Below are 26,367 nucleotides of genomic sequence, written 5' to 3' on the forward strand. Positions count from 1 at the left end.
AAAGTGCTGAAAAGTTTGAACTTTTGGGGAATTTCAAGGTGAATCAATAAGATTCATTTTTTAAAATATACATAAAATAGTGATGTAAAGACAGTATCTTTCTATACACACAATTACCTAAAGGTATTGTGATGCCAAAAATTAATAAGCATTTGAAAGGAATGAAATGCATTGCTGTTTAAAAATGCACAAAACAGCCAAAAATAATAGCAGAATGTTAATTTTTTACCATCCAGAATAAATAACTTCTGTTCGTTATAAATACTACAATGAGGGAGGTAGTGCAAGTTTCAAAATCTTTTATTTGCTTTGTTTTGAAGTACAGTTGAAATTGATTTCTGTTTCAGGACAATAATTTAGACAAGAAAAAGGAAGTTTCTCATGACAGATGATTTTAATTTACTTCTAATGAATCTGACTTGTAGCATACTCATTCTTCTGGGCTCTTATTGGAAACTGCCTGAGCAGAATGTTCATTTTTCCTGAAAAGTCACACTTCCTTCTGGATGTGAGTAAGAATGTGTGTATGTTCCTTCAGTACAAAGTTCTTTAATCTTTTGGGGTTTTTTTTAAACTAAATGAAAGACCTTTCCAGATATACAAGGCTGCCAAAAGGTGGATATTTGCTGGTAAGCTACATGGTAAGTTTCCAGGGCATCTTTTTCTAACGTTTAATGCTGTCGTATTCTGAGGTGAAACAAAATGCTCTTGTGCCTTGAAGGCATGAGCAAATGGCTCTGGAGCACTGGCTGAGGGGACCTTCTGACTCTATCTCAGTACCACAGATTGGTGGGGTCTTGTAATTTGTCCTGATAAAAGACTTCTGAACAGGTCTTTGGCTCCCAAGGGGCCTCCTGCCACCCCATGCGATCCTGCCTTTTATGCTTAGCATATCGCAAATCACTCCTCTTGGTGTGGCAGCTTCTCATGCTTTTGAGGAGAAAAGAGAAGGATGGTTGAGGATGTGCAGATCACTTGCTCCTCATCACAGCATGTGATTCCTGCTGAGAAAATGGTCATGTAACCCTTCACAACCTCCTTCTAGAACACCAAGACATACCTCCATCGGAGTGGAATAGGGGGCTGAATTCACATGATTCTCAAGCTCCTGAAGATCCTTGGCAATGGTCTAATATGTATGTGCCTATATACAGCTGCCTTTCATTGGAGGGCCTCACAACTGCTCAGTACAAGACTGTCATGTTACAAACTGGGAAACTTTGTATTTCTGGTATGGGGCTTCTTCCATCCCTCTTGCTCTGGAGGTGAAGCTGGTGGCTGTCGCATGCAGTTCAGCATCTCCTTTTTTGTGAAAATAAAAATACTCACCAAAATTGCGCTTTACCTGCTTTCATGTACCTAAATCCTACTATAGAGGAGACTTCTGTTTTCAAGAACACAGTATATATTCTTTTACAATGCCAAAATAAATAGGGGGTAGGAGACAGGGATGAAACAGAGCTAACGAGGATTTTCTGCTGAGTGAATGTTTGGATTGTAAACTCTACGGGGGTTTGGACTGTATCCACAGTTGTGTTCTGGAGAGACTAATCTCACTACCAGTGTCCAACAATAAATAAGGTTTTGCGAAGAGAATAAATATTTCCAAGACAGATAAGGCTGCAGGCTGTTCAAAGCCAGAAGGCAGCAAAGAGGCTCATTAAGAGATGCAGAATCTGTAAGAAAACACAAAGAGGCGATGCCATTGGAAAGCGTGCAAACTAGAAAAGGATTTCATAGAAGTAAGTGAAACACAAAGTAATAAACAAATAAACTATGACCCAGACTATTCCTCATACTCAGCTCCTGCCTTGTCTTCTTCTCTGCTGATTCACTGGCGCCAGGGCATGCTCCAAGTCTAGGGGCAAAACCAAGGACAATTAATAGTGATGGAATCAAATATTACTAAGATGCTCCCAAAGCAAATGCAATGCTTTCCTCCTCTCTGCCCTTGTCTGAGTGCACGGATGCACCTCATCTAACAAATGCACAAGAGGATTTCTTACCTCATCTGCTCGGTGATCTTGGCATAACCTGCCCTTCCGGAAAGTTTCATCTTAACCCCTGAGAAATCGATACCTTTGTTTGGTCTATTGTTCTACCCAGGGATCAAAAATTATTAGCAAAAAAATTATTCTTTGTATCTTTGCTGACAATTTATATTCATACTTTTCATATGACAACTTCCTATAATTTCCTTTTATGTGTTTGTTGCCTTTCAGTTTTGCTAACTTCTTACTGTTTAATTATCAAGAGGAGTAAATAGAATCCCAGTGTCCTGGTTTACATCATTATCTTTACACTTTTTCTTTCCTTACATACGATTCCAGAGAAATGGATTATGTTTTTGGTTTTCCCCTGAAGCAAGTCTGGCTGATCTCTTAAGCATCTTAATCATCTATGAATGGGTTCTGTGAGCAGCAAGTAGCATTATAAAAATCAGTGGGTTTCCTGTCCCATTGTTCATACATCCCCTGTTCTGTTGCTCATTGTGGTACATAAAGTATATGTGTTCACTCAATTTTCCTTCTTACCCCATGGGATAGAATGTGGAATCAAGACGTCAGTGACAGAAGGAGCCTGGGGAGGTGCTGTGGACCACATCTGGAACTGCTGGGGTGTCACTAAGAAGTGAGGGACACACTCCTCCACATGGGTGATGCTGTGGAAGAGCAGGAAGGACTGATAGGGGAGCCCCACAGCCCAGCAGAGCTGGTGGGAATGGGCATTTCTTGGTTTCTGCACCAGCTGGTGGGTGAATGATGGCAGTGACCCTTTCCACAGTTAAGCCACCCTGTATGAAAATGTGGTGTGGAGAACAGCTTCTCAGAGCTCCTTCCTAAACTTTCTACCCAATTTTCCCTTTCCCAGACTTTATATTTTCAGGTTTCTGCCATCTGTATTGCCTCAGTCTTTGATTTGTTTTTATTCTCTTTAAAGTTCTTATGTTACTTAGCTTCATATTGTTTACTTTTAAGTGGTAAAGGCTTTAAGATATGTATTTATTTGTTCATATGCAGAAAGTTCACCGTTATTTAGACCACCTAGAAGATTAAACCCTGCCAGGGTACCAATGAGCCTTCCTGTGACCTTTATTCAAAGGAACATACTGGAAATGAGAATAAATAGCAATTTTTTTTCTATTTTAATGCAGGGAAAGTTAGAAATTACTGGACAAATAAGGCAGATATGTTTGGTTGCTTGCTGGCAGACCTTTGGGTCATACACTGGTTAACTACATTTGCAGCACTTTTTCTTCTTGTCGTGCTTTCAGATTTGCATGGTTGAAAAACCATTGAGTTGTTAGATGGCATACGCAAGAATTCTTATGTTGCTTTCATATGTGTGTTTTAAAAAACATGGTGTAATGATTATCTATCTAATCTATCTATCTATCTATCTATCTAATCTATCTATCTTTAGCTCAAAATAACAGGGTTTAAAATTACTACCTTTATCTCCATTGATGGGGAACCCAGAGGACAGAGAGGAGATATCGCTTCAGTGCATTTCATGAGTCCATGAAGAACCAGGAGCAGGTCTACAGAGTCTTCTAGTATCTTCCTTAGTCTGCTTTTTTGTGAAGCAAAGGTATTGGGGCACAGCATATTACATAGGTATCAATCTCAGACTCAGGGAGGTGTTTGCTATCGTAGTCCTCAACTGCAAATCAGAGTATATGGGGCTTACAAGACATTCCCTGACAAAATGTTATTTTCCAAACTTAGGCTATTTCCTGAAAAATGTCACCAGGAGGTAAGAGCAGGGGTTTTGAGGGGGTTTCAGCTGTTGCTGAACCTAAAATTTGTGTCAAGAGCTCAGTGAACCCTTTTCTTTCGGCTTTTAATTTGAAGCTTTGCTGACAGCACTGCTCCATTGATCAGCTTCATGGATCATTGAACTGTGCCCTCACAGAGCATGCCATGGGAAACTGCTACCAGAGCTTCAAACAATGATATTACTAGCTCATGACTTGCTACACTTAAGTAGTGTTCCCAAAGGACTAGGGTACTGGATGGAATTTTTAGAGCTCTGAATTCATCTCTGGCTTTCTCATTTATTTTTATAGTAGTCTTAAGCAATTGCTTTTCTCTACAGTCAGTTAATGCTCTTTTTACCTTAAAGAAAGGTAACTGTTAGAAGACTTGATGAGGCTATGGTGATGCTACAGTCAAGTTTGACATAGGTGTCTGAAGCCGAGCTTGTATGCCTTTCTTTGTCTTCCATAAAGGGAAGATAACATCACCCCAATCTGAAACCTCCTAAACTGGGAAGCTTAATGAATATTCATGCAGTGCTCTGAAGGATAAAGTGTATAAGAATTTTCCAAATAATAATCACACCTGCTGTCTCTTATTCCAAGCCCCCTTTCCACCCTTGCTCTTTCATTATTTCAAAATATAGTCTCTCTGTGCCACAGAACTGAGACCATTGCTTGGAATTTCATAATGAACATTTCAGACTTACACGTGTGGTTTACTTGAATATGATTAAGATTTTCACCTCTTCTTTTATTTCTCCATGTTCTTCTAGTTCCAGACTTGCAGGCCAAGCTGATGTAGTGGGATGCAGTTTCACTGTAGCCTGTGAAGTAGTTTTTGTCAGTGTCATTGTGTCAGAATTGCACTAGCCGCATACGGCTAGGCTGCACCCTAGCGCATGCAGCAATCTGTTGTTGACATTGGTGGATGAGATGCATTTGCCTTGTTGAGCTTTTTTATTCTGACGCATTTCTTTCTCAGCATGGGAGAGTAAAAAGTGAAATCCAAGTAGTTTTAATTAATCCATGCTGCAAATAATCTCTGGTTTGGCTGGAAATCCAATCCTCTTCCTCACTGCTCCTGGACCTAGGTAAGCCATTTGCCTGCAGGCTAGTGCAAGTCAGGAATGTAGCTCTGGGGGCCCAGCATGGCCCCTGATTGTCCTCCCAGGCCACACTCCTTGTGTTCAGTGGGGAGCATCTTATGCTGAAACTGGGGGTCCCTCTGAGCCTGCACCTCCTGGTTTGGCAGCTGCACAACATCCTTCTGCTCCATGTCAGGGTAATTAGGTGAGGGGCCCCGGGGGCCGAGAGCACTGCCAGGATGGCTGTCAGCCTCTGACTTCTCGCCAGCCATTTGAGGCGCTTTGGCGGTACACATCGAGGAGAGGCTGGAAACCGTGAATGCTTACATGGTTCTGCCATCATCATCATCATTACTATTATTTATTAGCATTTTTCACATCTGGTCAAGCCATGCTGCAGCATGGGTAGAGTCAGCTCCATTCTGCCACATTCACAGGGCAGTGGCCCTACGATAGCCCTGCAACATCAGGGAAACATGCAAAGTGGTGTAAATTTATTAATAAACTTAAATATTGCTAAAGTTATTACTAGTGTAATAGGAAATTCTGTATGCTTTGAACCATTTTTTTTCCTATTTCTCTAATACAAATATCTTAATAATTTACTGTATCAGGTTTTGGACTTTTTAAATGTGTAAGGGAAACCTAATTCTTCCTTAAGAAGTCCTTAAGGACTTTTCACTGCTTCCAGGTCACATGATATAGATCCACATTTTAATTACAAAAGCCAAAGACAAAAATAGACAACACTGGCAAAAAAGGATAAAATGAGTCACATTATCTTGAAAAAGCTACAGCTTGATTTGGATTTTCAGATGTGCTAAGGGTTAGACTAGCTCAGCAGCCACTAGCATTGGGAGAACTTTGCCATTAATGGGAATTGTTAAGAGAAACGCTGTTTGGATCAGATTTTGTCCCAAATGTTCTGTGTTACACATTCAACATGGATATATTTGGTCTATAGGGTGAATTTGATGTTATAAGACTAAAATGATGTTGTCACCAAATTTGTGGATTTAGAGAAGTGCAGAATGTGAAATTTTCCCCATCTTCTGCCAGTGTCCCCAGGAGGGGCAGGCATTCCTGCTTTAGGGTGTGAATAGAACTCCAGTGTGCAGTGTGAATGGGACACCAGCCCTCGGTATGTCCTATCTCTCCTTGTTAGAAAATAGGACACAGAGGACTTCCTGGTTCTTCCATATTGCTATCTCCCACTATTGCCTGATCCTAGGATAAACAGTCTGAGTTAGGGACCACAGCCCCATGAAGCTCCATGGAGCATTAGTTCAGGTATAAGTAGATCTGTGGTGGTGTTGTACAACAAAGTTACTCTAGCATAACTAGGTATTGCACCTAAAACCTGTATCAGTCCCTGGCTCCAGTCCATCCTGTGGCTGCACAAGCAGATGTGCCATTCCAGAGAAGAGGCAGGAATGACAGCCTGGGTTTGGGAAAAGTATGCACGGCTGCTCCTTTTGGTGGCAGCACTGAGTTATGCCTCATGAAGGTCTTTGTGGTACTAAACCTGCCTCAGTTTCCTATCTGTGCTACTTCGTAAGCCAAAAGGGTGATAGAAAAATGAAATAGTCTACAGTGCTTTGAGAATGTAAATTACTTTCTAAAAGGCACATGCTGATATTTGCTTTCCTGCTTCAGTCTTTTGAAAAATTACAAAGATTTTTATTAGAATCCATTTCTTCATCATAATTAATTTCCTGACTTGACTATCAGTTTTGCCATCTGGAATTAAAAGAATGCATAGGCTGATTTTGCCTTTCTTTATATGTTTTCTAAGAAAAATTGGGGCAAAAAGGTGTAATCCTGGGAAGACAGATTAAAGCAGCATAGAAGAAAACTCTACCAGAAGTGCATGTTTGAATCTTTCCTATAAAAACTATTTAAGTGAGATAAACCATTTTGTTTTCTTCAAGTAATACTGTTAAGGTTCATGGATGCCAAATGACCCATCCCTCTGTTGTTTTCCTTCTCATGCTCCTTCCTATTCACAGGACAGCCTGGCCTTTATGAAGCACCTTTCTGCCGTTCTCAAATGCTCCAAAACAAAGGCTTATTTAAATAGTTTTCATTTTTCCACTGGCACTTTCTGCCTTTTGCCAATCGTCTGTCATTTTCTTGCTGCTAGGAGGTGAAGGAGGTCATCTTGCTGATGTGCGTATGTGTCGTGACCCTTTGCAGATGGGGGGACAATACTGGAAAGGACTAGGACATGATGGAGCATTTTACCCATTCTTACATTATTTTCAGTTTTAGCAGCTTCTTTGCTATAACCACAGTTCTCAAACTATAGTTAATGAAAAGAATGGTTACAGACTGTCTTCTTAGAAGTTTCTTCACTGCATTTTCAAACTGCTTTGAATAGGAGGGAGTATTTCTTAGATGCATACATTTCTCTAGAATTCCCATAAAACCTATCAAAGTAGATTTCCCTGCTTGCTTTCTTACTGTAAATAATTTCTAACTTGAATGATGAAAAGTGCATGTAGGGTAAAATAATTTTTACCAAGAGGCTTTTAAAAATATTCAATTTGATAATGTTCCTACAAGCAGTTTCCAGCATGTCTTACATGGGAAACAAGAGAACAGATTTCTATCTATCTCAGTTTTTCCCCTGAAGCCTGTGAAATTAGTCCTTCTCTAAAACCAGTATGTTGCAATTTATACACAGGGAATACCTCTTTGAGACTTTCTCTGGATTAAAGGCCACAGAACAAGGATTTGTATGCTTATGCTAACCTCAAGGATTTTATGGCAGTGCATACTTGATTCTTCTCACATTTCTGCTTTTCTTCACACAGTGCAAATCAGATGCAAATAGGAAACTATTAGGAATAAATGACTGAGAAGATAAAATGCAATTATAGTTTCCTTAATGTCCGTGATTGGCGAACAGCCCCTAGAAACAGGGCTAGGAGATGTAATTTATACAAGCAAGACCAGTCCTGAGTTTTCCATGCATTTGCTTGTGAAGGAGCTTTTAATGCTCTTTGAAAGAGATTTGCACTTTATTGATTTACTTTTTAGGTCTGATGAAAGTGTATGGGGGAAGAAAAATAAGGGAAAATAAGGGAACACAGGCTAGGAGGAGGAGGAAGATTCAGTCCAATTTATTTTCAGGATCTACCATTGCAAATGAAGTATTTTGGTCTCTCTTGATGAAGGACAGATCCTGTCAAATTACAGACCACTGTCGCTCCATTTGATTTGCAAAGAGAGTTGCAAGTGTAGTCTAATCATCTGTAATGCTAAGCAGGACAGCTGTAGCATTAGCTTCTGATTCAAGCAACCATCGTATTAATTTTCAAGTGAGCAGCAGCAGAAGCAGATGGTGAGACAAGGCAAAGATGCAAATGTTTGCCATCCATTAGCTTTTACCTTTGTGTAATAACTGTGGCCAATGCTGGGCTGAGCTGGTGGGCCCCATCACTGCCCAATTGCTGCTTGGTCGCACCAGCTGGTCCTTTCCCAGCCTGGCTGCAGAGGGATGCTGCACAGAGCTTCTCTGCGCACGGCTGCGGGAGTGACACGGGCTCTTTGTGCTATGATGCAATGATATAACTTTTATATAGAGTCAGCACATTTTTGACAATAACTGAGACCAACAGATGCAGCAGTCTGTGGTTTCCTAGTTAGGTTATAAGTCTGTGAAAAACAGAGCAAATAAACCCAGGGAAATATGCAAACTTGCTATAAACCAAAATCCTTGGGGGTTTTGGGGTTTTTTTGTGTGTTTTTTTTTTGGGGGGGGGGGCAGGGTGCTCAGTTTTTGCCTGAGTTGGAGAAGACTTGGCAGTGCATCTTCTTTGTTACTCAGGAGTAAAGGAAGAACTGGGAAGCACCTTTTGGCAAATATTGTTAAAGCAGCCATTCAGGACCTTGCCCAGCAATACAAGGCAAAAGATCTATGGCACAGCCAACCCTTGGTGAAGCTCATGTTGACCAAGATATTCCCTCAGCTATGACAGAAGTCTGGTGAGGACAAACAGAGTCACTGTGATCCTCCTAGATATAAAATGTGGCTCCCTTGTCCAAGTGATATTGCTGAAGTATGCTCAGAGGTGTCATTTGAATTTTTTGTTTTGTTCTGGGTTCAAGGGGCCATTTTTATGGTACCCATCAGCTGATACAAGTGGGCAATCATGGGGAGAATACCCTGAGGATATGTATAAAGAGAATTTTATTCTCTCCCCTAGCCAGATCTGAAGTTTTTAGATGCAAGCTTAGGTTGCTTGTGCTTCTTAGTTCTGTGGCAGCGCACTTTACAAATGGTAAATTATCTCATTGACCTCAAAAATGCATGCAGACTCAGGGTGAGAACTGCTGGCAATGGTAGCATTTTGGAAATACATCCTTTGAAATACTCTTGTATGGAATAACTATGATGATGATGATGAGATATTGATGATGATGATTGTAAATATCACCTCCCTGTTGGAAAGGGCCAGCTGGGAAACGGAAGCATGGAGCAAGCGCAGCCAGCCAGGCAGTTGCCTGTGCTAGTGGCAGGGTACGTCTCAGCAGCTGCCCTGTTCTGCTGTCCTCAGTGCTGCATCCTCCTGTGGCAGGCAGGAGGAATAGATGTCCGACTGTTTGTCTCCTTTGCTCCTGTTGCACAAGAGTGAAATTACTGCCTTTTAGATGTTAATAACTAAAACACGGGCTATTTTTTTAATCTGGACTCATCCTGTTGTGAAACCGATCAGGATTGGGACTTTCTTTTTTACCATGGGAAAATGTTTGCAAGGTCCAGCCTAAAGGTAGATAAAAAAACCAGCTGCATGACGAGACACGGCACAACTGTGAGGCGAGGGGGAATGTGAGGATTATTGTTGAAGGGACTGCTGAAAGAAAGAGGGATTTCATGGGAGAGAGGGAAGTTGCTTGGCAGGGAGAAGGGAGGCTGTTCCAAACATATGGGGCAGCATAACCAGATGTAGAAAAACTGGATAATGTGCAGAAAGCAGAAAGTGGGGAGGGAGAACCACTGAGGTGATTTTTCCCAGAGATCTTATAGGTAAGCCTGTCTAGCACAGTCTGTATTCCGAAGAGGTGTGAGGTTGATCAGATAGAAGACAAAGGTGGCTGGAGCAGCTGAGGAAAAGGTGTTGGCAGCAGTTTATTACTGTTTGTTAAACATATGTTTTCCAGTCTCATGGCAAATTCAAAGTACATCCATAATTAAAATGAAATCTCCGTAACACACAAGTATTAGCTGTAAACCCTAGGTTGCAATGAATTAGTTGAGCATCACTGAAACCATGAGAACTACACCATATAAGGACCCACAGATTTTAATAAGGGTGGGTTTTTTGTCTCCTGTTTTCTTTTTTTTTTTTTTGTGAGGGGAATTTGCTTATTTGTTTATTTTACTCTATATCCTTAGAATATGAATATAGATTAATGTTTATTTTGTTTGATGAGGGAAACTCAATTTTAAGTCAAATTTCTGTATTCAGGAAGATTGTATATTCAAAAACCCCAAACAAACCCACAAACAATACTTAAATAAATTTGTCAGAATCTACATTTTTTCAGGCAAAAGTTTCTGCTAGAATTCTGTACTATAAAGAAACATCCCTGCACACAGAATGAAGAGTGCTGTAGTCCAGTTCAGTGTCCAGCCTTGCACTTCATCTTTCTGCAGGTCCAGCTCACCATAAGTCTTCAGAGTAACTGTTGATAGTATGAAAGTTGGAGTTTTCTTTGAAAGCTTGTACAATACCCAGTATTTAATGTTGCCAGGATCTGACTATGCATTTTGAAGGTTACCATAAAGAAATAACTTCAGTGATCTCCGTGATTCTGTCTATTTTATGACATACTATACAGTCAGTAGTTACAATGACGTATCACTTACTGATGATTATAGGAGGAGTAGATGGTTTCTGTTTTGTACCATGTAATGCTTAAGTCTTTTGAAAGGTAATGGTTTAATACCTTGTTTTCTGCCTGATCACTGCTGGAGACAAAACTCACCATACATCAGTACTCTGGTAATTGAAAATACTTTGCTTTGCAATCAGTGTATTTCATATGGGTCACCGGGTGACATGGTGACTTCTTACACCAGATCTGTGCAGTCTAAATCTGTTCATGAAAATTGTTACAGAGCATTTGTGATCCTTCCTCTATAGCATGCTTCATTTAGGCCCCATCGTGATAATACTGCCCATGTTTTATGAAGGCAATGAACCTTAGATGGAGAAGTTTCTTCATATTTTTAAAGGCAGCGGTATGAGATTTTGTGACAAAATAGCATTTCGAATTCCAGCACAGTCTTTAGCTCAACTGGCAAAATTTCTGTTGACTTATGGAACCGGCTAGTTACTAGAGTATTCTTTAGCACCTCTTCTAATATGTAAAGAATTACTTTTTTGATGTCTAATTTTCCCATTTTAAGGAAATAAAACTTAGTGTCTGGGACTTAAATTTTCATAGATTTCTAAAAGGTACTTGCTAAGTCGATCTGATTTTAGAGAGAAAGTATAACCTTCACATTGTAAACACATTTATGGAGACCAAAATGGGGCTTTGAAGGCTGCTCTGTGGAGCTGCATTAGCAAGTGTGAATTCCTCTCCTGGCCTGATCCCTTACCTCCAGTTAGTGTGTTTGCTGTGGCCCTCCTTTGGAGCAGTCTCTGTCCAAGCCCAGAGGCATCTGGACCTAATTCAAGCTCTCAGCACTCACAGTGGCCAGTTTGGCACAGTAGGGTTACATAGGGAACCTATGGTCAGTCTTGTTTTGCATGCTGTAGAGGTGGTCTGAGTGAGGAGCTGAAACGAATGTGTCTCTGGGTGGCTGAGCTTGGCTTTTTTCTTTTGTCAGAAACTAAAAAATTGAAAGTTTATCTAATTTTCCTGTCTACGTAAAAATCATGAAGGAGGGCCACAAAGAGGAGAAAATAGAGAGACATGGATGTAGTTGAGAGAGCTAACTTGAGAACCCAAAGGGAATTGAAATGATCTATTCCCATTCAAGGGAATTAAAATTGCCCATTGAAAGGGGCAAAGGGAATTGAAATTCCCCGTTTTAGAATTTCAACATTCCTACAGTATCACAACTAGCTGAATCCATTGTTGAACTGAATATATTCATGTTTTCAATAGAGAATATATTTCATGGTTACATTTATAGATCTTGTGTGTCAGAGACTGGTCCAAGTAGACGGTGCACCAAAGAAGCTCTGCAAAGTGATGGATGTTGTGTGTGTGCATGCTGAATCTACAGAATTATTTTTTCTTTAATAAGATTTTGATTTTTATGTTTCTTTACCTGTGCGGCTTTACTTTCAAAGCTACATTAAGGTCTATTTTTTTAATACAATCTACATCTCACATAATTAAATTCCCAAAATAAGAATAATGGGTGACACCAAAGCAGACGGAAGTTTCTTGGTAAGGTGGGAAATTGTCTATTTTCCACATGAACAGAGATTTCACCATTCTGCTCTCTGTTGGCGTAAAGTATTTTTCTTTGGTCTTACTTTCTTATCATTAATCTGTATCAATCTATACGTCTATTTAAAGAAATTTTAAAAAGCCAGTCATAAAAATCAGAACATGCTTCTCCCCTTGTGAAGAACATCAGAGAATAAGCAATATATGGTAGAAGTTACTCATTGCATAACAGAATCATAGAATCATGTAATGGTTTGGGTTGGAAGGGACCGTAAGATCATCTGGTTCCAACTTCCCTGCCATGGGCAGGTTCAACTTCTAACAGACCAGGCTGTTCAAGGCTCCATCCAACCTGGCCTTGAACACTGCCAGGGATGGAGCATTTACCTCTTCTTTGGGCAACCTATTCCAGTGCCTCACCAACCTCACAGTAAAGAACTTCTTCCTTATATCTAATCTAAGATTCCCTTGTTTCAGTTTGATCCCATTCCCTCTTGTCCTATCACTACAGTCCCTCTGGCATCCTTATAGGCCACCTTCAGATACTGGAAGGCTGCTATGAGGTCTCCATGTAGCCTTCTTTTCTCCAGGCTGAATTTTCTCCTGGATAATTTTCTCCTGAATTTTCTTAGCCCCAGCTTTCTCAGCCTGTCTTCATACGGGAAGTGCTTGAGCCCCCTGATCATCTTTGTGGCCCTCCTCTGGACTTGCTCCAGCTGTTCCATGCCCTTCTTATGTTGAGTACACCAGAACTGTACACAGTACTCCAAGGGGACCCAGAAGTGAGAACTGTGGCATAAAAGTGTTGTAGGATACAAAAAAAAACCCACACCCCTTTTTTTTCCATCATCACATAAAAATGTGAGAACTTCTGAATCTGGCTTTAAATTAGCTGCAAACTGGAAGCCTAGAGCACCAGATTCACAGAGTGCAGTCTGTTCTTGGATTGTACTGCACGTATGGCTGCCATGATCAGACTCAAGACTCCTTGAACAATTTTTAAGCTTGGTGTTTGGCATGTATAATAAAAATTGTATTGCTGAATACACAACAAATTATATTGTGCAGTTCCTATCATTGCCATATTTGTATTTCTTTGTCATTGTTTTGCTATTCTGTTTCTCCATTCCCTTAACTTCATTAATTTACTGCCTTGCATTTCTGGATATGTAATTATTTATAACTTTGACAGAAATCCTAAAAAGGGATCTGTGTGCAGCTGAGGACCCGAGCAGAGAACTCACAAGGCGTAGTGCAACACTTTGCTTTCTTTTCACAACCACAGGTTATCTCCTTCTGTGTTTCTCAGACTTCACTGAGCCTCATCTCCTCCTGGGACTTAGAGCCTGGGGCAGACTTTCACCTCCTACCAGAGGTTTTCTGTCTCCTTTTTGCATCATGAGGGAGCTACTTTTCTTTTGTGGAATCAGAGCCCATTTATTAGTTCTGTAGTGGCTGCTTATCTTTTGTGGTTTGGAGTACTGGAGGAGTTGAGCTAATGCAGGAGCCAGCAAGCAAGACCTGGAATGTCTTGTCCTGATGAGATGATGTCAGTTGATACATTTGGAGATGGCTAAATGCAAGAAATTTCCATTTTCTGCCCTAGTAGGGTAATGGGAGCCTGAAAAGAAAACCCAACCTTAATGCCCACAGTGAGGACAGAGGCAGGAGGGTGAGACGCTTGCAGGGCATGCAGTTGGAGTGAAATCCATGTTCGTTTGCTTTACAAGGTATGTTGCATTTATTTGGGGAATAAAAGAAACCTCATGTGGAAAATATATTTTTAGAGAAAGCCTTAAGCACCTTGAAAAAGTCCACTATAAGTTGCTGTAGTTAGTTATCATATTGTGGATTTTTGGGTTTTTTTTCTTTGGCTAACATGAGTTCAGTGTAGATAACTAGTACTTAAATAAAAAGAAATGCTGTAGCACTATTTTTTTCTCTTTGCATTTTCTTCTTTGTTCTTTTGTTTCTTTAATTCTATTTTCTTAGATCTTTTTTGTTCTTTTTTTTTCTTTTTGCTTTTATCTTTTTTCTCTTAGTTTTTTTTTGTTTTATTTTTTCCTTATCTTTTCCTTTTTATCTTTTTTCATGTCTTTTTTTTTTCTTTCTTGTTTCCTTTTTCTTTCTTTTCTCTTTTTCTTTATTCCATTTTTTCTGTTATGAGCTTGCGAACTTGGGTAACGGGAGGCATTCCTCTCCAAAGGCTGTGGCACTGCTTAGGAACTCCTCTGGCCTTTAGAAAATAAACTCTTTATCCATCCACCTTATGCTAATGGATTACACTCCTGCACTGCTGTCGCTCATTGTATGTCTGTAGTTGATTGAGCAGGATTTTTGGCAGCTTGTTTCTTGTCCAAACATTCCTTAATGCTTTCTCACCTCTTGTTTTATCACCCAAGTATTGCAACAGCAGCATTTGGAGCTCTGGTGGTTTTTTTAGAAAGCTGGTTTTGTAGAAGCCAATTCCTTGAAAACTGAAGCAGAGGGAAAAAAGAAAAAGAGGAATACATGTGGGCTGTGGCTGAAATGATCCCTTGACACTCATTGAGGTTGATCATAAATATGCATGAGACAGGAGGAGTTTATAGTAGCTGTGTTTTGCCTCTCTTGCCCCAAGCCGTCTGGAAAGAGAGTTTGTGACAGCCTGGGGAGCTCCAAATTTTAAACAAAAGATGATTATTGTGATTTTTAGAGAGGCTTAAATATAATTATTTTCATGTTAAAACACCAATGACAATCCTTGTACGTGTTTTACTTGCTCCATGTTTCATCTACTATTTAGGGTTCACTCCTTTTTCATACATTTTACCATTCTTTCCTATAATTCTAAGATGATAATCTCTACTTTCTGCAGCAGGTTTTTAACATACTTAACAGGTAGAGCTCGTCACACCTTGTACACTATTATTATTAGGGCAAAGAAGGGCCAGTGCAACCAAGAGAAAACTTTTCTAGTCAAAAGTCTTGTCTTCTCATGCTGTGTTCTTCAAACAGCACAGCAAGCCTTTTGTTTCTTGGTGGATAGGATTTTGATACAGGCTTCGTCTAGTTCCTGGTAAGATACTGAAAAAGTTTTTCCTAGTGGTAAATATGCTATCAGTGGCTATTTCCAGATTTTATGTATTTCTGTGCGAAATCTTTTCCCTGGATAATGATAACATAGTCATGAAACGAACTTATTCATTAATTACTGGGCTTTTGTTACTGCATCATAGGATTGAGTGGAAGTGAGTCAAAGTGATTTTGTGTATTTCTTCATAAAGACTTCTGTCCCCTTAAGGCTCTATATTCTTTGTAGTCTCTCTGATATTTATACCTTTATGAAATACAGACACGGTTTCCCCAGTGGTGTTCTGTTATGAGCTTTTTAATAAAATATTCAAATTATGACATCCAAAACTAAGGATGGTGACACTATTTCAATCGAAATGGGTACAACATGCAGTTCACACTCTGGTTTTGATTCAAAACTAAATCATATGTCTGGTTTCTCCACTGTTGCTTGTGTACCCAAATGCCAGTGAGGCTTTTTTGGCAGGGTGAGAGAGTTTGTGTTTCAAAAAGTTTTTACACATTGGATCTTAATAGGCTTTAATCAGATTTCAAAACAGAGCTATATTTAATCATTCAGCCAGGCAGTCATCACTAGCTTTAAGTTTGTTCTGAAGAAAGTCCTAATATTGCTAACAGAATATGGAGGCTTAGATTTTTAAGAGGTGAGAACATATATGTATTGAAATTGGCCCATGTGGTTTATAAGTTAGAAGACATCTTTATGCAGTATAAAACTGCAGCGTGAACATTTTCAGAGGATAGATTCTATTATAGGCTTAGGTATGTATTTTATTGCAATGCTATATTAAATAAATGACCATAAAGGCAAGGTTGAGGCTGAGACATCAACTTTGAAAACCTTTTAGTGGTTACCAAATATAGTGCTTGTGTGTGTGTATGCCTGCTTGTATTGGGTTGTAGTTGAATTCAAATACACCTATTCTCAATACCTGATTTTCATATATAACTTGATGATTTGCATCAATATTCAAATCAAATTTGTTACAGGAAGTTAAGTGGGATCTCCGTCCCCCATAAAGGTAGGGTTCAAAATGCTGACATAGATTTTTTGCTTTCCTGGAAGATGTGCTTTAGGTAAATACAAATCTCTCCACTAACAGAGGAGTAGCTAGATGTGAGTCTCTGTCCTGTATTCTACAGAAAGTCACATTAGGTGATTTCTTCTGATGGATCTCATTGATGTGGTCTGTTCTGGCTTTTAACATCTGTAAATTACAAACTAGACAGAGAACAGAGGATACAAACCCATTGAAATTTGATTCAGCAATGTTCAAGGAGCTGATCAAGAAGATCTAAAAATTAGAAGCTCAATTTTAATTCATATTTCTATGATAGATTTGCATACTGGCATATTTGTCTACATGCATTTATGATTGACGGGCAAAGCATGGAAAAGTATTTACTTTGTGTGGGTTTGTATTGTGTGGACAAGACAATAATTAATAAAAATACCTCTTGTGATTCTTTCTGGATTTCTGTTTCTTTTTCTTTAAAACTTCTTCAACATATATTAGTCAACTGGAAAACACTTTCGGGTCATTTGTCATATGGCAAGGTTAAGAGATACTGCAGTTGCTGTGAGTGACCAAAAAAACCAATCTCACCATTCTTTTAATAAGCTCATCCTTGTCTTTTCTTCTTTAAGCAACCTTGGAATCACGTGTGCGATATAGCATTGCTCCTATGGGTTTTTTTAAAGCAATTGTAAATGAAAACTTTATATTCCTAAAAAAACGGTTATAGGCTAGTACCCATAAATGTAGATCTGGAATAATTGCATCATCATGCTCTTTCAGTCCCAGCTGATTTTAGTTCTGGTTTGGAACAAAAACTATAGTGTGATGTAATTGCCTTCCTCTGATTATTTTTACCTTGGTGTATTCTGTTGCTGGCTTGTATATGTAGTTTTTATGTGCTGTCATTTGAAAAACTAAAACTCTAGAGAGCCAGTCTTGGAAACCCTTCTGGATGTATCATTGTTTTTTTATTTGTGCATGGCAATTGCAGCAGCCCATTAGGGGCCTATAATTCCTGTTGAGCATAGAATGAACTTCTCATCATTTAATGTGGAATGTGATTTTGCTCCTCAGTCCAGCTAAAATCTGCTTACTGTTGTGATTACCATCCCTGGGTTCCACCCTGCTTTTCACCACCTGCCACTTACAAGTAATTCCTTTGGCAATGAGAATATAGCCAAAACTGTCAGATAAATTGGCCCTTTTTTGAGAGCCTTCTGCTTATTATTCTTATTTTGTGGTGATGTCAGATTTCCAAGGGTAATCTCTCACTGGAGGAGTATGTTTTTCTTTGGGACTTGCATCACCCTCTCATTTTTAGTCTCCATTTCAGATGTAATGATTGCTTACTGAAAATATGCATTATGTGGATTTTCAATTATTCAGATCCATTACTTTTCATGAGCACATCATTACAGTTCTAAGAAGGAGAAAAGAAGATTCTTTAATTCAGAAAGTAAGCCAAAGATTGACAACAGGCAAACTTGTTTTATCCCCAAGTACATACAAGTTCAGTTGTTACCATCTTAGCAAAAAGAGTTTTTAGTTCCTTCTTTTGAATACTTTGAATGCACTCTACAGCAGTATTTTCAGAGAGGAGAGTGACATTTTACAAGGACATGTAGTGAAAAGACAATCGGTAATGGCTTTAACTGGAATAGGGGAATCTTAGATTAGATATTAGGAAGAAATTCTTTACTGTGAGGGTGGTGAGACACTGGAACAGGTTGCCCAGAGAAGCTGTGGCTGCTCCATCCCTGGCAGTGTTCAAGGCCAGGTTGGACAGAGGCTGGAGAAACCTGGTCTAGTGGAAGGTGTCCCTGCCTGTGGGAGGGGGATTTGAATGAGATTATCTTCAGGGTCCCTTCCAACCTGCGCTTTTCAGATACATGGGAAGAATCATAGAATCATAGAATGGTTTGGGTTGGAAAGGAGCTCAAGATCATCTAGTTCCAACCTGCCTCCCATGAGCAGGGACACCTCGCAGTAAACCATGTCACTCAAGCTCCATCCAACCTGACCTTGAAGAATGTTTCTCACTAGCTCTGAGCAGTGTTTTCCGTCTTCATTTTTGCATGTTTGATACTGCATATATACAGAGTTAAATTCAGAATTCCTCCCTTCACACTTTGATGTTTGTGATGGATGCTGTTATCTCTAGAAAAGAAAATACAACCCCAGTTTAATCATGGTGGAAAAATAAGAGAAGCAGTGTCTATAACTAGTATTTTACAACACCTGCTGACAATTTTATTCTGTTATCATACTAAAGTTTTAAACTAGCATTTACGATTGCCTGTTTGAAGTCTGTGTCATATACTTGCAAGCTTACAATGTCAAGAAGAGCAAGTCTTCTCATGCTCTGTATTTCTTTATGATGCATCAGATACTTGAACCACAGTGCTGGACAACAGGCCAAATGTAAATGCAGTTACAGTGAATGTGTTACACAGGCAGTGGTTTTGAGATGTTTTAAACATTTTCTCACTGCTATCACAAGTTCTAACCAAGGCTTGTTTTCAAATCCTCTGCTGGGGGCAGTTAAACTGGTTCCAGTAACTTAGGTGGCTTAGTCATCGTAGGTCAATGGGATGTGGTCACCAGTGACTGCAATGCAGATTTCCTCCAAAGACATAGAGGAGGGCCACACATTTATGGGATGAAGTCTCAGGAGAGATCTGGGCTGATGCCAGCTCCCAGAAGTCTCTCCAGCAGTGGTTTCCTATCTCTTCTTCTCTTGCTTCCTTGTCTCTTCACCTTATAACTAACTCCCTATTGCTGTTCTCACTTCTTATTTTACAATCTGTATGTTTATGTTAGATTATAAACTCCTAAGCACAAGGATCTTATAATTTTTAATAACTGAAAAGTTATTACACTGTGCACCTCAATGGTATCTGGTGCTTTCATCTTTTTCTCTCTTCCTTCCCAGAAGTGAAGGTTCTCATCAAAGAGATGGAGCTATTGTGGCATAGGGTATACTTTGGTTAAAAGGAAGAGGGAGAGCTCACTTTCAGCCTACTTACAGTCCCTTGCCTTAAAGAATGCAGAAACCATGCCATTGCAAAGGAATTTCAGTGCAGTAACGCATGCAATTACTGACAGTAATTTATATGGCTGTAGAGCTACTTGAAAAATAAATATTTCTTGTACTGTATACTGATTAGATTTCACAATGACTGCCTACATTGTATGGTAATAATAGCTTTTTTTCTAGGTAATAATAGCTTTTGAGATGCATGTATTATAATAGATATTGCAATAAATATAATAATTAATTCCATAATTAAAACTCATAGCAATACTAATGCATCTTATATTCAAAGCACGTTTAAAACCAAAAGATCATTATACACTTACTGAAATATACATCTAGTTTCTAATGAGTTTAATTAAAAAAAAATTGGTATTGTGGGGTTTTTTGGTCATAAGTCCTCCTTCTTTTTTTTTATGTCCTTGAGCCTTGTGATCACTCACCACTTCTCAAACCTGAACCCGTACCTTTTTGCTTCAGAAAGCTGTATGCTGGAGCTAAATATGTGGTTGCTCCATAATGTGAACAACGCTAAAGTAATAGGATTGTTGTGAAATACTCTGGTTTTCTGACAGACTTCTAGACAGCTTAGACAGCTACAAGTGTGATGGCAAAACAATTTACCTTTAGCCGTGGGTTGTGTTTCATGAGCTACATTATGAAGTGATGTTGACAGTTTTGTTGTCATTTTGGATACCCTCTTTCTGCTTATGTATTTTAAAAATCTTTAAGAAACATACTTCTTGAAACTGTGGTCAGTTTAGATAATGGCAGCAGTACTGCTCAGTTGAATAGAATAACATATTGACCAAGAAAAATCTTAGGCAGGATGGATATATACTTAAAAATTAATGGTGTCTTTCAGAAAGCCCAAATGTACTTCTTCAGGGGTTTCTTTGTTAAGATGTTATCCTGCCCTGATATTGCAAGGTGGCACGTCTTCTCTGCCCTGCTAGGAGTATGTTGGGTTTCTGAGAGCAGCCTGAGTGTACTTGCAGGTACAGTCCACAAATAAATGGGAAAATCTTCATCCTCTGGAGACAAGAAAGGGGCCTGTAGCTGACATCTGCAGGTTTCCTTGCATGGTGCTGTCTTCAAGTATAGCATAAAACAAATACATCTTGACCAAGGGTTGTTTAAACATCAAACAAGTTTTTGGGAACAAAAGGAAGAATTCCAGGTTCACTTGGGTAAACAACTGTATCAGAAAATGTTTTAGGAGTAGGGAGGAGCTGGTAAGGGAGTAAGCAGCAAAGAATGTATTTTGTTGAGGTCTGAAGAGGCTTAGCAGCGGTCACCCTGCTAGGCCTTGAAAAGACTATCAAAACAAATATGATTAAGTAGAGAAAAAATTAACTAGAGGCATTTTGAATGAGGATAGGGCTAATACTGATCCTAGGTGTGGCTTTGAAATTAAATGGATGTTTCTCCTTATCTTTTTATGAGGATAGTGTCATCAGGTACAGAAAGTATGGAAATGTGAACTGTTCTGTCCAAGATGAAAACTAACAAGCCCACTTAAGCAAAGGGACCAATGAATCTCAGAATAATCATAGAATCATAGAACAGTTAGGGTTGGAAAGGACCTTAAGATCATCTAGTTCCAACCCCCCTGCCATGGGCAGGGACACCTCACACTAAACCATATCACCCAAGGCTCTGTCCAACCTGGCCTTGAACACCACCAGGGATGGAGCATTCGCAGCTTCCCTGGGCAACCCATTCCAGTGCCTCACCACCCTAACAGGAAAGAATTTCCTCCTTATATCCAATCTAAACTTCCCCTGTTTAAGTTTGAACCCGTTACCCCTTGTCCTATCACTACAGTCCCTAATGAAGAGTCCCTCCCCAGCATCCCTACAGGCCCCCTTCAGAGACTGGAAGGCTGCTATGAGGTCTCCACGCAGCCTTCTCTTCTCCAGGCTGAACAGCCCCAACTTTCTCAGCCTGTCTTCATACAGGAGGTGCTCCAGTCCCCTGATCATTCTCGTGGCCCTCCTCTGGACTTGTTCCAACAGTTCCATGTCCTTTTTATGTTGAGGCCACCAGAACTGCACACAACACTCCAAGTGAGGTCTCACGAGAGCCGAGTAGAGGGGCAGGATCACCTCCTTCAACCTGCTGGTCACCCTTCTTTTGATGCAGCCCAGGATATGGTTGGCTTTCTGGGCTGCAAGGGTAATGAGAAAACAGAAGCATGAAAATGAGGTTCAATACCATGGGCTTGTCATAAACTTGCTGCATTGGGACTGTTCAGCCTGGAGAAGAGAAGCCTGCATGGAGACCTCATAGCAGCCTTCCAGTATCTGAAGGGGGCATATAGGGGTGCTGGGGATGGACTCTTCATTAGGGACTGTAGTGATGGGACAAGGGGTAACGGGTTCAAACTTAAACAGGGGAAGTTTAGATTGGTAGGGGGGTTGGAACTTGATGATCTTAAGGTCCCTTCCAACCCTAACTATTCTATGATTCTATGATAGGTATCGTATGATGCTGTAACAAATGTGTTTATAACTATGGCCTGAGCTACTGCAGTTATTAAAACACTGCAAGAATTTGCCTAATTGGAAAGGAAAAAGAGTAGAAATTTGCTTTGTATCAATCAAGTTTGTAGATTAAACTTTGAAAAAAACATTTGGAATACAGAGAAGGAATGTAATTTTTTTTCTAGGAATGACTTGGAAATCCTCAAGGTCTGCAATAACAGGATGAAATATGAAGTGCATCATCAGGAATCTGGGGAGTAGTAAGAAGTTATGCAGTGGGTTGGGAGCTTGTCTTTGGAAATTATAAGAAAGACAAATCACTGTAAAGAAGGAATACCTGCACTTTTTTACCACAGCAAAGAGAACAGTAAGATGAGGCAAAGAGAGACTTTCCCTGAAGATTTATGAAAATATCTGTGTGTCTAGAAGCTTTACCAAACCCGTTCTGCAGTTACAAATTATTTGTTAACGAGAGAGGAACCCAAGTGGCACTGATAAAAAAGCAAATAGCCACTACTCCTGCACTCTTGTCTAGTGCTGGCTTGATGATGTGTTATGTGAAAAGAACTGTCTTTTCTGCACCAATTTTGAGGCAACTACTACTAATGCCAGTACTGCTCACTAATGGGCTATTCTCTTGGGTTTACTAATGAATAGCCCATTTCCAGCAGGGAGAACTGTACATTTTTAAAGAAATACTAGAAAATCACTATGAATGCAAATAAATGAGAATTAATTCTGCTATTTTTTTTCTAATGGGGCTTTTGAGAAAAAGTAATTATCTTTCTTTGTCTTTCAGCCATGGAAGAGTTAATAGTCGAGCTGCGCCTGTTTCTTGAACTTCTGGACCATGAATATCTAACTTCTACTGTCAGGGAGAAGAAGGCAGTAATAACGAACATTCTCCTGAGGATACAGTCATCAAAAGGTCAGTGTCAAGGGAGGGTGTTCTTGCTTGCAGAATGCACAGAATAAGTGAAATGGGTTTAAGGGCTAAAGACAAACCACAAATCGAAGCAAGACAGAAAGACGGGGTGAAACCAAAGTGTAACTTTCCTGAGCCTTTTCCTTCCTGCTCAGCAGTAAAATATAGCACAAGGCATACTGGAAGTATCTTGGGTGCACACGGGTGAATCCAGCCACAAAATTATGTGCTACATGGTTCACTTCTGCTGAGAGCGGTTACTTCATTTTATTTGTGGCAACAGTGCTATTTATGAGTTTTGATGGAAAACTTATACTGTATCAGGGAGTGCTGCCCACAGTACAGTTCTGTACATGTGTGGCACCACATGCTGCATCTCTGTCAAATGACCCAAATCCATCAAAAGGCTTGATATTAAGGTTTCCAGTATGTTTGGTTTGCATTTTGCAATTAGAGGTATATACGCTTTCCCCCTTTTCTTCCCATCTAAAACCATTTTGATTGCACAATCACTTTTGTCTCCATGAAGGTTATGGAACTGAATGCTATATAAATGATTCAGTGTGTACAGTGACTTTTCTATACAGCTTATGTGAAGATTATTCCTCAGTATTTTTTCTAGCAGTACTTTTACATTTCCTTAAAACACCTTTCTGCGTGAAAGTGGCATCAGGGTTATAAGACCACTGTCTCCCCTATAGTTGACACTGACGGAAATACTGTCAGTGTAAACCCGCAGTTTAGCTGTTTGAAAAATACCAGAGTGTGTTGAAGAAAAATGCCACATTGCAAGCAGCTGCTTTTCTCATTTCTTTCTTCTCCCATCCTGAAATCCTATGGTCTCGTTTGATGCAGTGTTTCCCCCTTCAGTAAAGAAATCACTTTGCCACAGGATTCAAGTCCAAGATTACCTTGAAAATAATGGCTGTCCTCCTTTCTGTTTTGACATTCTTAAAGACCCATCTCTATTTTTACTTTACTACTGAGAGAAGGAAGCAGGTACTGATTTCACATATTGTGGCAGGAGGCTTCATGCTCCAAAAGCTGATCAAAATATAACAAACCCCCCAGACCAAAATCCGTAAATGAGAACCCGCAATTTGCTATGTTTAGAAACAGCTTTATTTTACAGTTCAAAATAACCTCAGTAATTCTGATTTGACACTGCATGTTCTCCTTGTAATCTTTTCAACTAGATTTATTAAGAAAAACATTAGGCTTCCTCAAGAAGTCCAGTGACGTTCTGTGGACAACTTTGCAAACACAGGGAAGGGTTGTCATACCCTTTCCTTCTGGACTGTGGATAATGTTGCAGCTGTACAACTAGAGCTACAGCTCCAGCAGTAAATTTAGCAGTGCTGGGTATGTTTCTGAACCTTAGAACTCAATTATTTATGCTGGTAAAATATGGAGTGGTCCTTTGCATGGATTTGGCCTGAGCTGACGTGTCTCCTCCATCAGCTCCTAGGCATGATGTGTGAGTTAGCATGGCCAAAGATCTGTTCCCAACAAACAGTTCAAAATCATCACCCTTCACCTTTGCTTTGGAGGGTGAGAGATTTTAACCCTGTGGATAACAATTTCTCCATACCAGAGCACCTTCATAGGCATGTTTAGTTTATGACTTCAGATTTGGCCAAGGATAAAAAGACCCAAGGTCCATAGCTTTGTGTCTTTCAGAACATACCATTCTGGTTTTAAAGCCTATTAGAGATATATAACAAGATCCACTACATCCTATTACAGGATCCATCCATTAGCAAGCTCCATAGATGATCCGTCTATTAAGTGGTAGAGTTTAGCTCAGTGCAGTTGTTGCTGGAACATTTTACCTACTTCTAGTGTCTACATTCAAGGAGATGAAATTTAGACATTTCAAAGAAAAGTCATAAAAGTGTTTGAAGGATCCAGAAATATGCATTCAAGTTACCTAAATGAGGCATCATAATTAATCTTGATGTAGAAAAAGAGTGACTGAGAATGAGCTCTTAGACTTAACAACAGTAAGTGCAATGGCTAAATGTTTGTTTCAAAGTGGAAATAAAGCACATGTTTTGAGCACTGAAGCTATGAACTCATGGAAGAACTTCGTAAGCTCTGCATGCCACTGCTGGCATTTCATCAGAATGGAATATTTTGCTAAAAGATATGCTCTGGTTCAAACAAGAATTAAGTCAAGGAAATCCCATAGTTCAGTTAAGCAAGAGGTCATAGGACTATACTTTATATGTCTATAAACTCTAGTTTATGGAACTGCAATTTAAATAGTGTTTAAGCCAGCATGGCCTATAAAAAAAAGCATCCTGTTTCTCTCCCCAGGCTACTCATTCTTGCTCATCCTGGATTGCATCTTCCCTTCTGCTAGCACAAGCATTATTTGCTTTTTTGGTTTTTTTGCTGGTTTAGTTCTAACCGGTGTCACATCCCTGGTCTGGTTCAACCTGAGGCTACACACATGCTTATGCTGGCATGAAGGAGAGGTTAGTGCAGGGACAGGAACAAGGCAGGGAAGGAGAGGAAATGCCTTCTTGAGAGCTCTGCTTTCCCGTGCTGGCTTCAAGTGTGTGTGAAACTACCCAGGGAGTCATGTACTTTACTGAATCTGACCCTGCTGCTTTTTTTATCAGTTATAACATTCAGTACTCCCATCCCTTTGAAACTATTCATCTCTTCATTAAAATCAAAAGCAATAAACGATGCATAAACCCACAGTACTCTGTAACTAAGTTGAACTGTCATTCGGAGTCTGTTTTGCAAAACGTTGTTTTACTACACCCACATAGCTCCACAAGAACTTTTGGGTCGCTGGCACAGTTTAAGAGGCCTGAGGACTGTGCTGAGTTCAGGCTCTTCATATGCATTTGCAAAAATCAACTATGTGAATCCAACAGGATATTTCGATTGCTGGAGCAAACCATGGGGAACAGTAATAGAGGATCTGGGCAACTGGGAACTGGCTGGGCTCTTCATAACATCTGGAAATGGACAATTATGTTTTTCTTTGTAAAGGTGTGGAAATTACTATAATGGTCTGGTTATTTTTTCTTTTTTTTTTCTTTTTTGTAAAATACCTATAAGTCAGTAATTTCTTACTTGGGGAATTCTTCAGAAATCTTTTGCCTTGTTTTGTTCCATTTCTCAAACACACATTGTTTTCTTCATTTAATATCTTTTAAGCACAGAGAACTAGGCCAGGCAGATATGTTCTTCAGGTCATAGATGCCTGGCCTCAACATGCCTCATATCCAAATCAGTGGTTACTCTGAAGAGCTGACAAAATTCTAAACTTTATTTTTCTTCCTGAGTCTTGGCATGCCCATGTATTATAGGTCTGAAGAAAACACTTGGCATTTCCTTCTGAAACTTAGACTTTCTTCTAAAAACAAAGACACAAATAGTTTATTTTGGAGTAGGAAATGTTGCTAGATTTAGTCATTTAATATGACTGTCAACTTTGCCTGTTTTCCTTAAAGGGACCTGATACTGTAAATCTATAGTGCTCACTTTGCTGTTTGACTTGGTAGAAGAAAATCAGTGTTAGGGCAGGTTCTTGCTTAAATGCACATG

General features: G+C 39.6%; 1 protein-coding gene across 4 annotated transcripts in view; it reads left to right on the top strand.

The window, feature by feature from the left end:
* The window catches only part of AFAP1 (actin filament associated protein 1), a 121,063-nt gene that overhangs the window by 31,168 nt on the left and 63,528 nt on the right, over positions 1 to 26,367 (top strand). For 3 of the 4 annotated variants that reach the window (XM_061369755.1, XM_061369782.1, XM_061369773.1), the window contains exon 2: positions 22,675 to 22,803. In XM_061369755.1, the coding sequence (XP_061225739.1) occupies positions 22,677 to 22,803 (127 nt within the window). In that variant the 5' untranslated portion in view covers positions 22,675 to 22,676. Of the gene's footprint in view, positions 1 to 13,973; positions 13,992 to 22,674; positions 22,804 to 26,367 lie in introns of those variants that run through there. The other variant, XM_061369765.1, reaches the window with a different exon arrangement.

The sequence above is a fragment of the Neopsephotus bourkii genome, unplaced genomic scaffold (genome assembly GCF_033783945.1).
Source record: "Neopsephotus bourkii isolate Nb327-2 ecotype Australia unplaced genomic scaffold, CSIRO-AGI_Nbou_v1 NB_144, whole genome shotgun sequence".
Classification (NCBI taxonomy): domain Eukaryota; kingdom Metazoa; phylum Chordata; class Aves; order Psittaciformes; family Psittacidae; genus Neopsephotus; species Neopsephotus bourkii.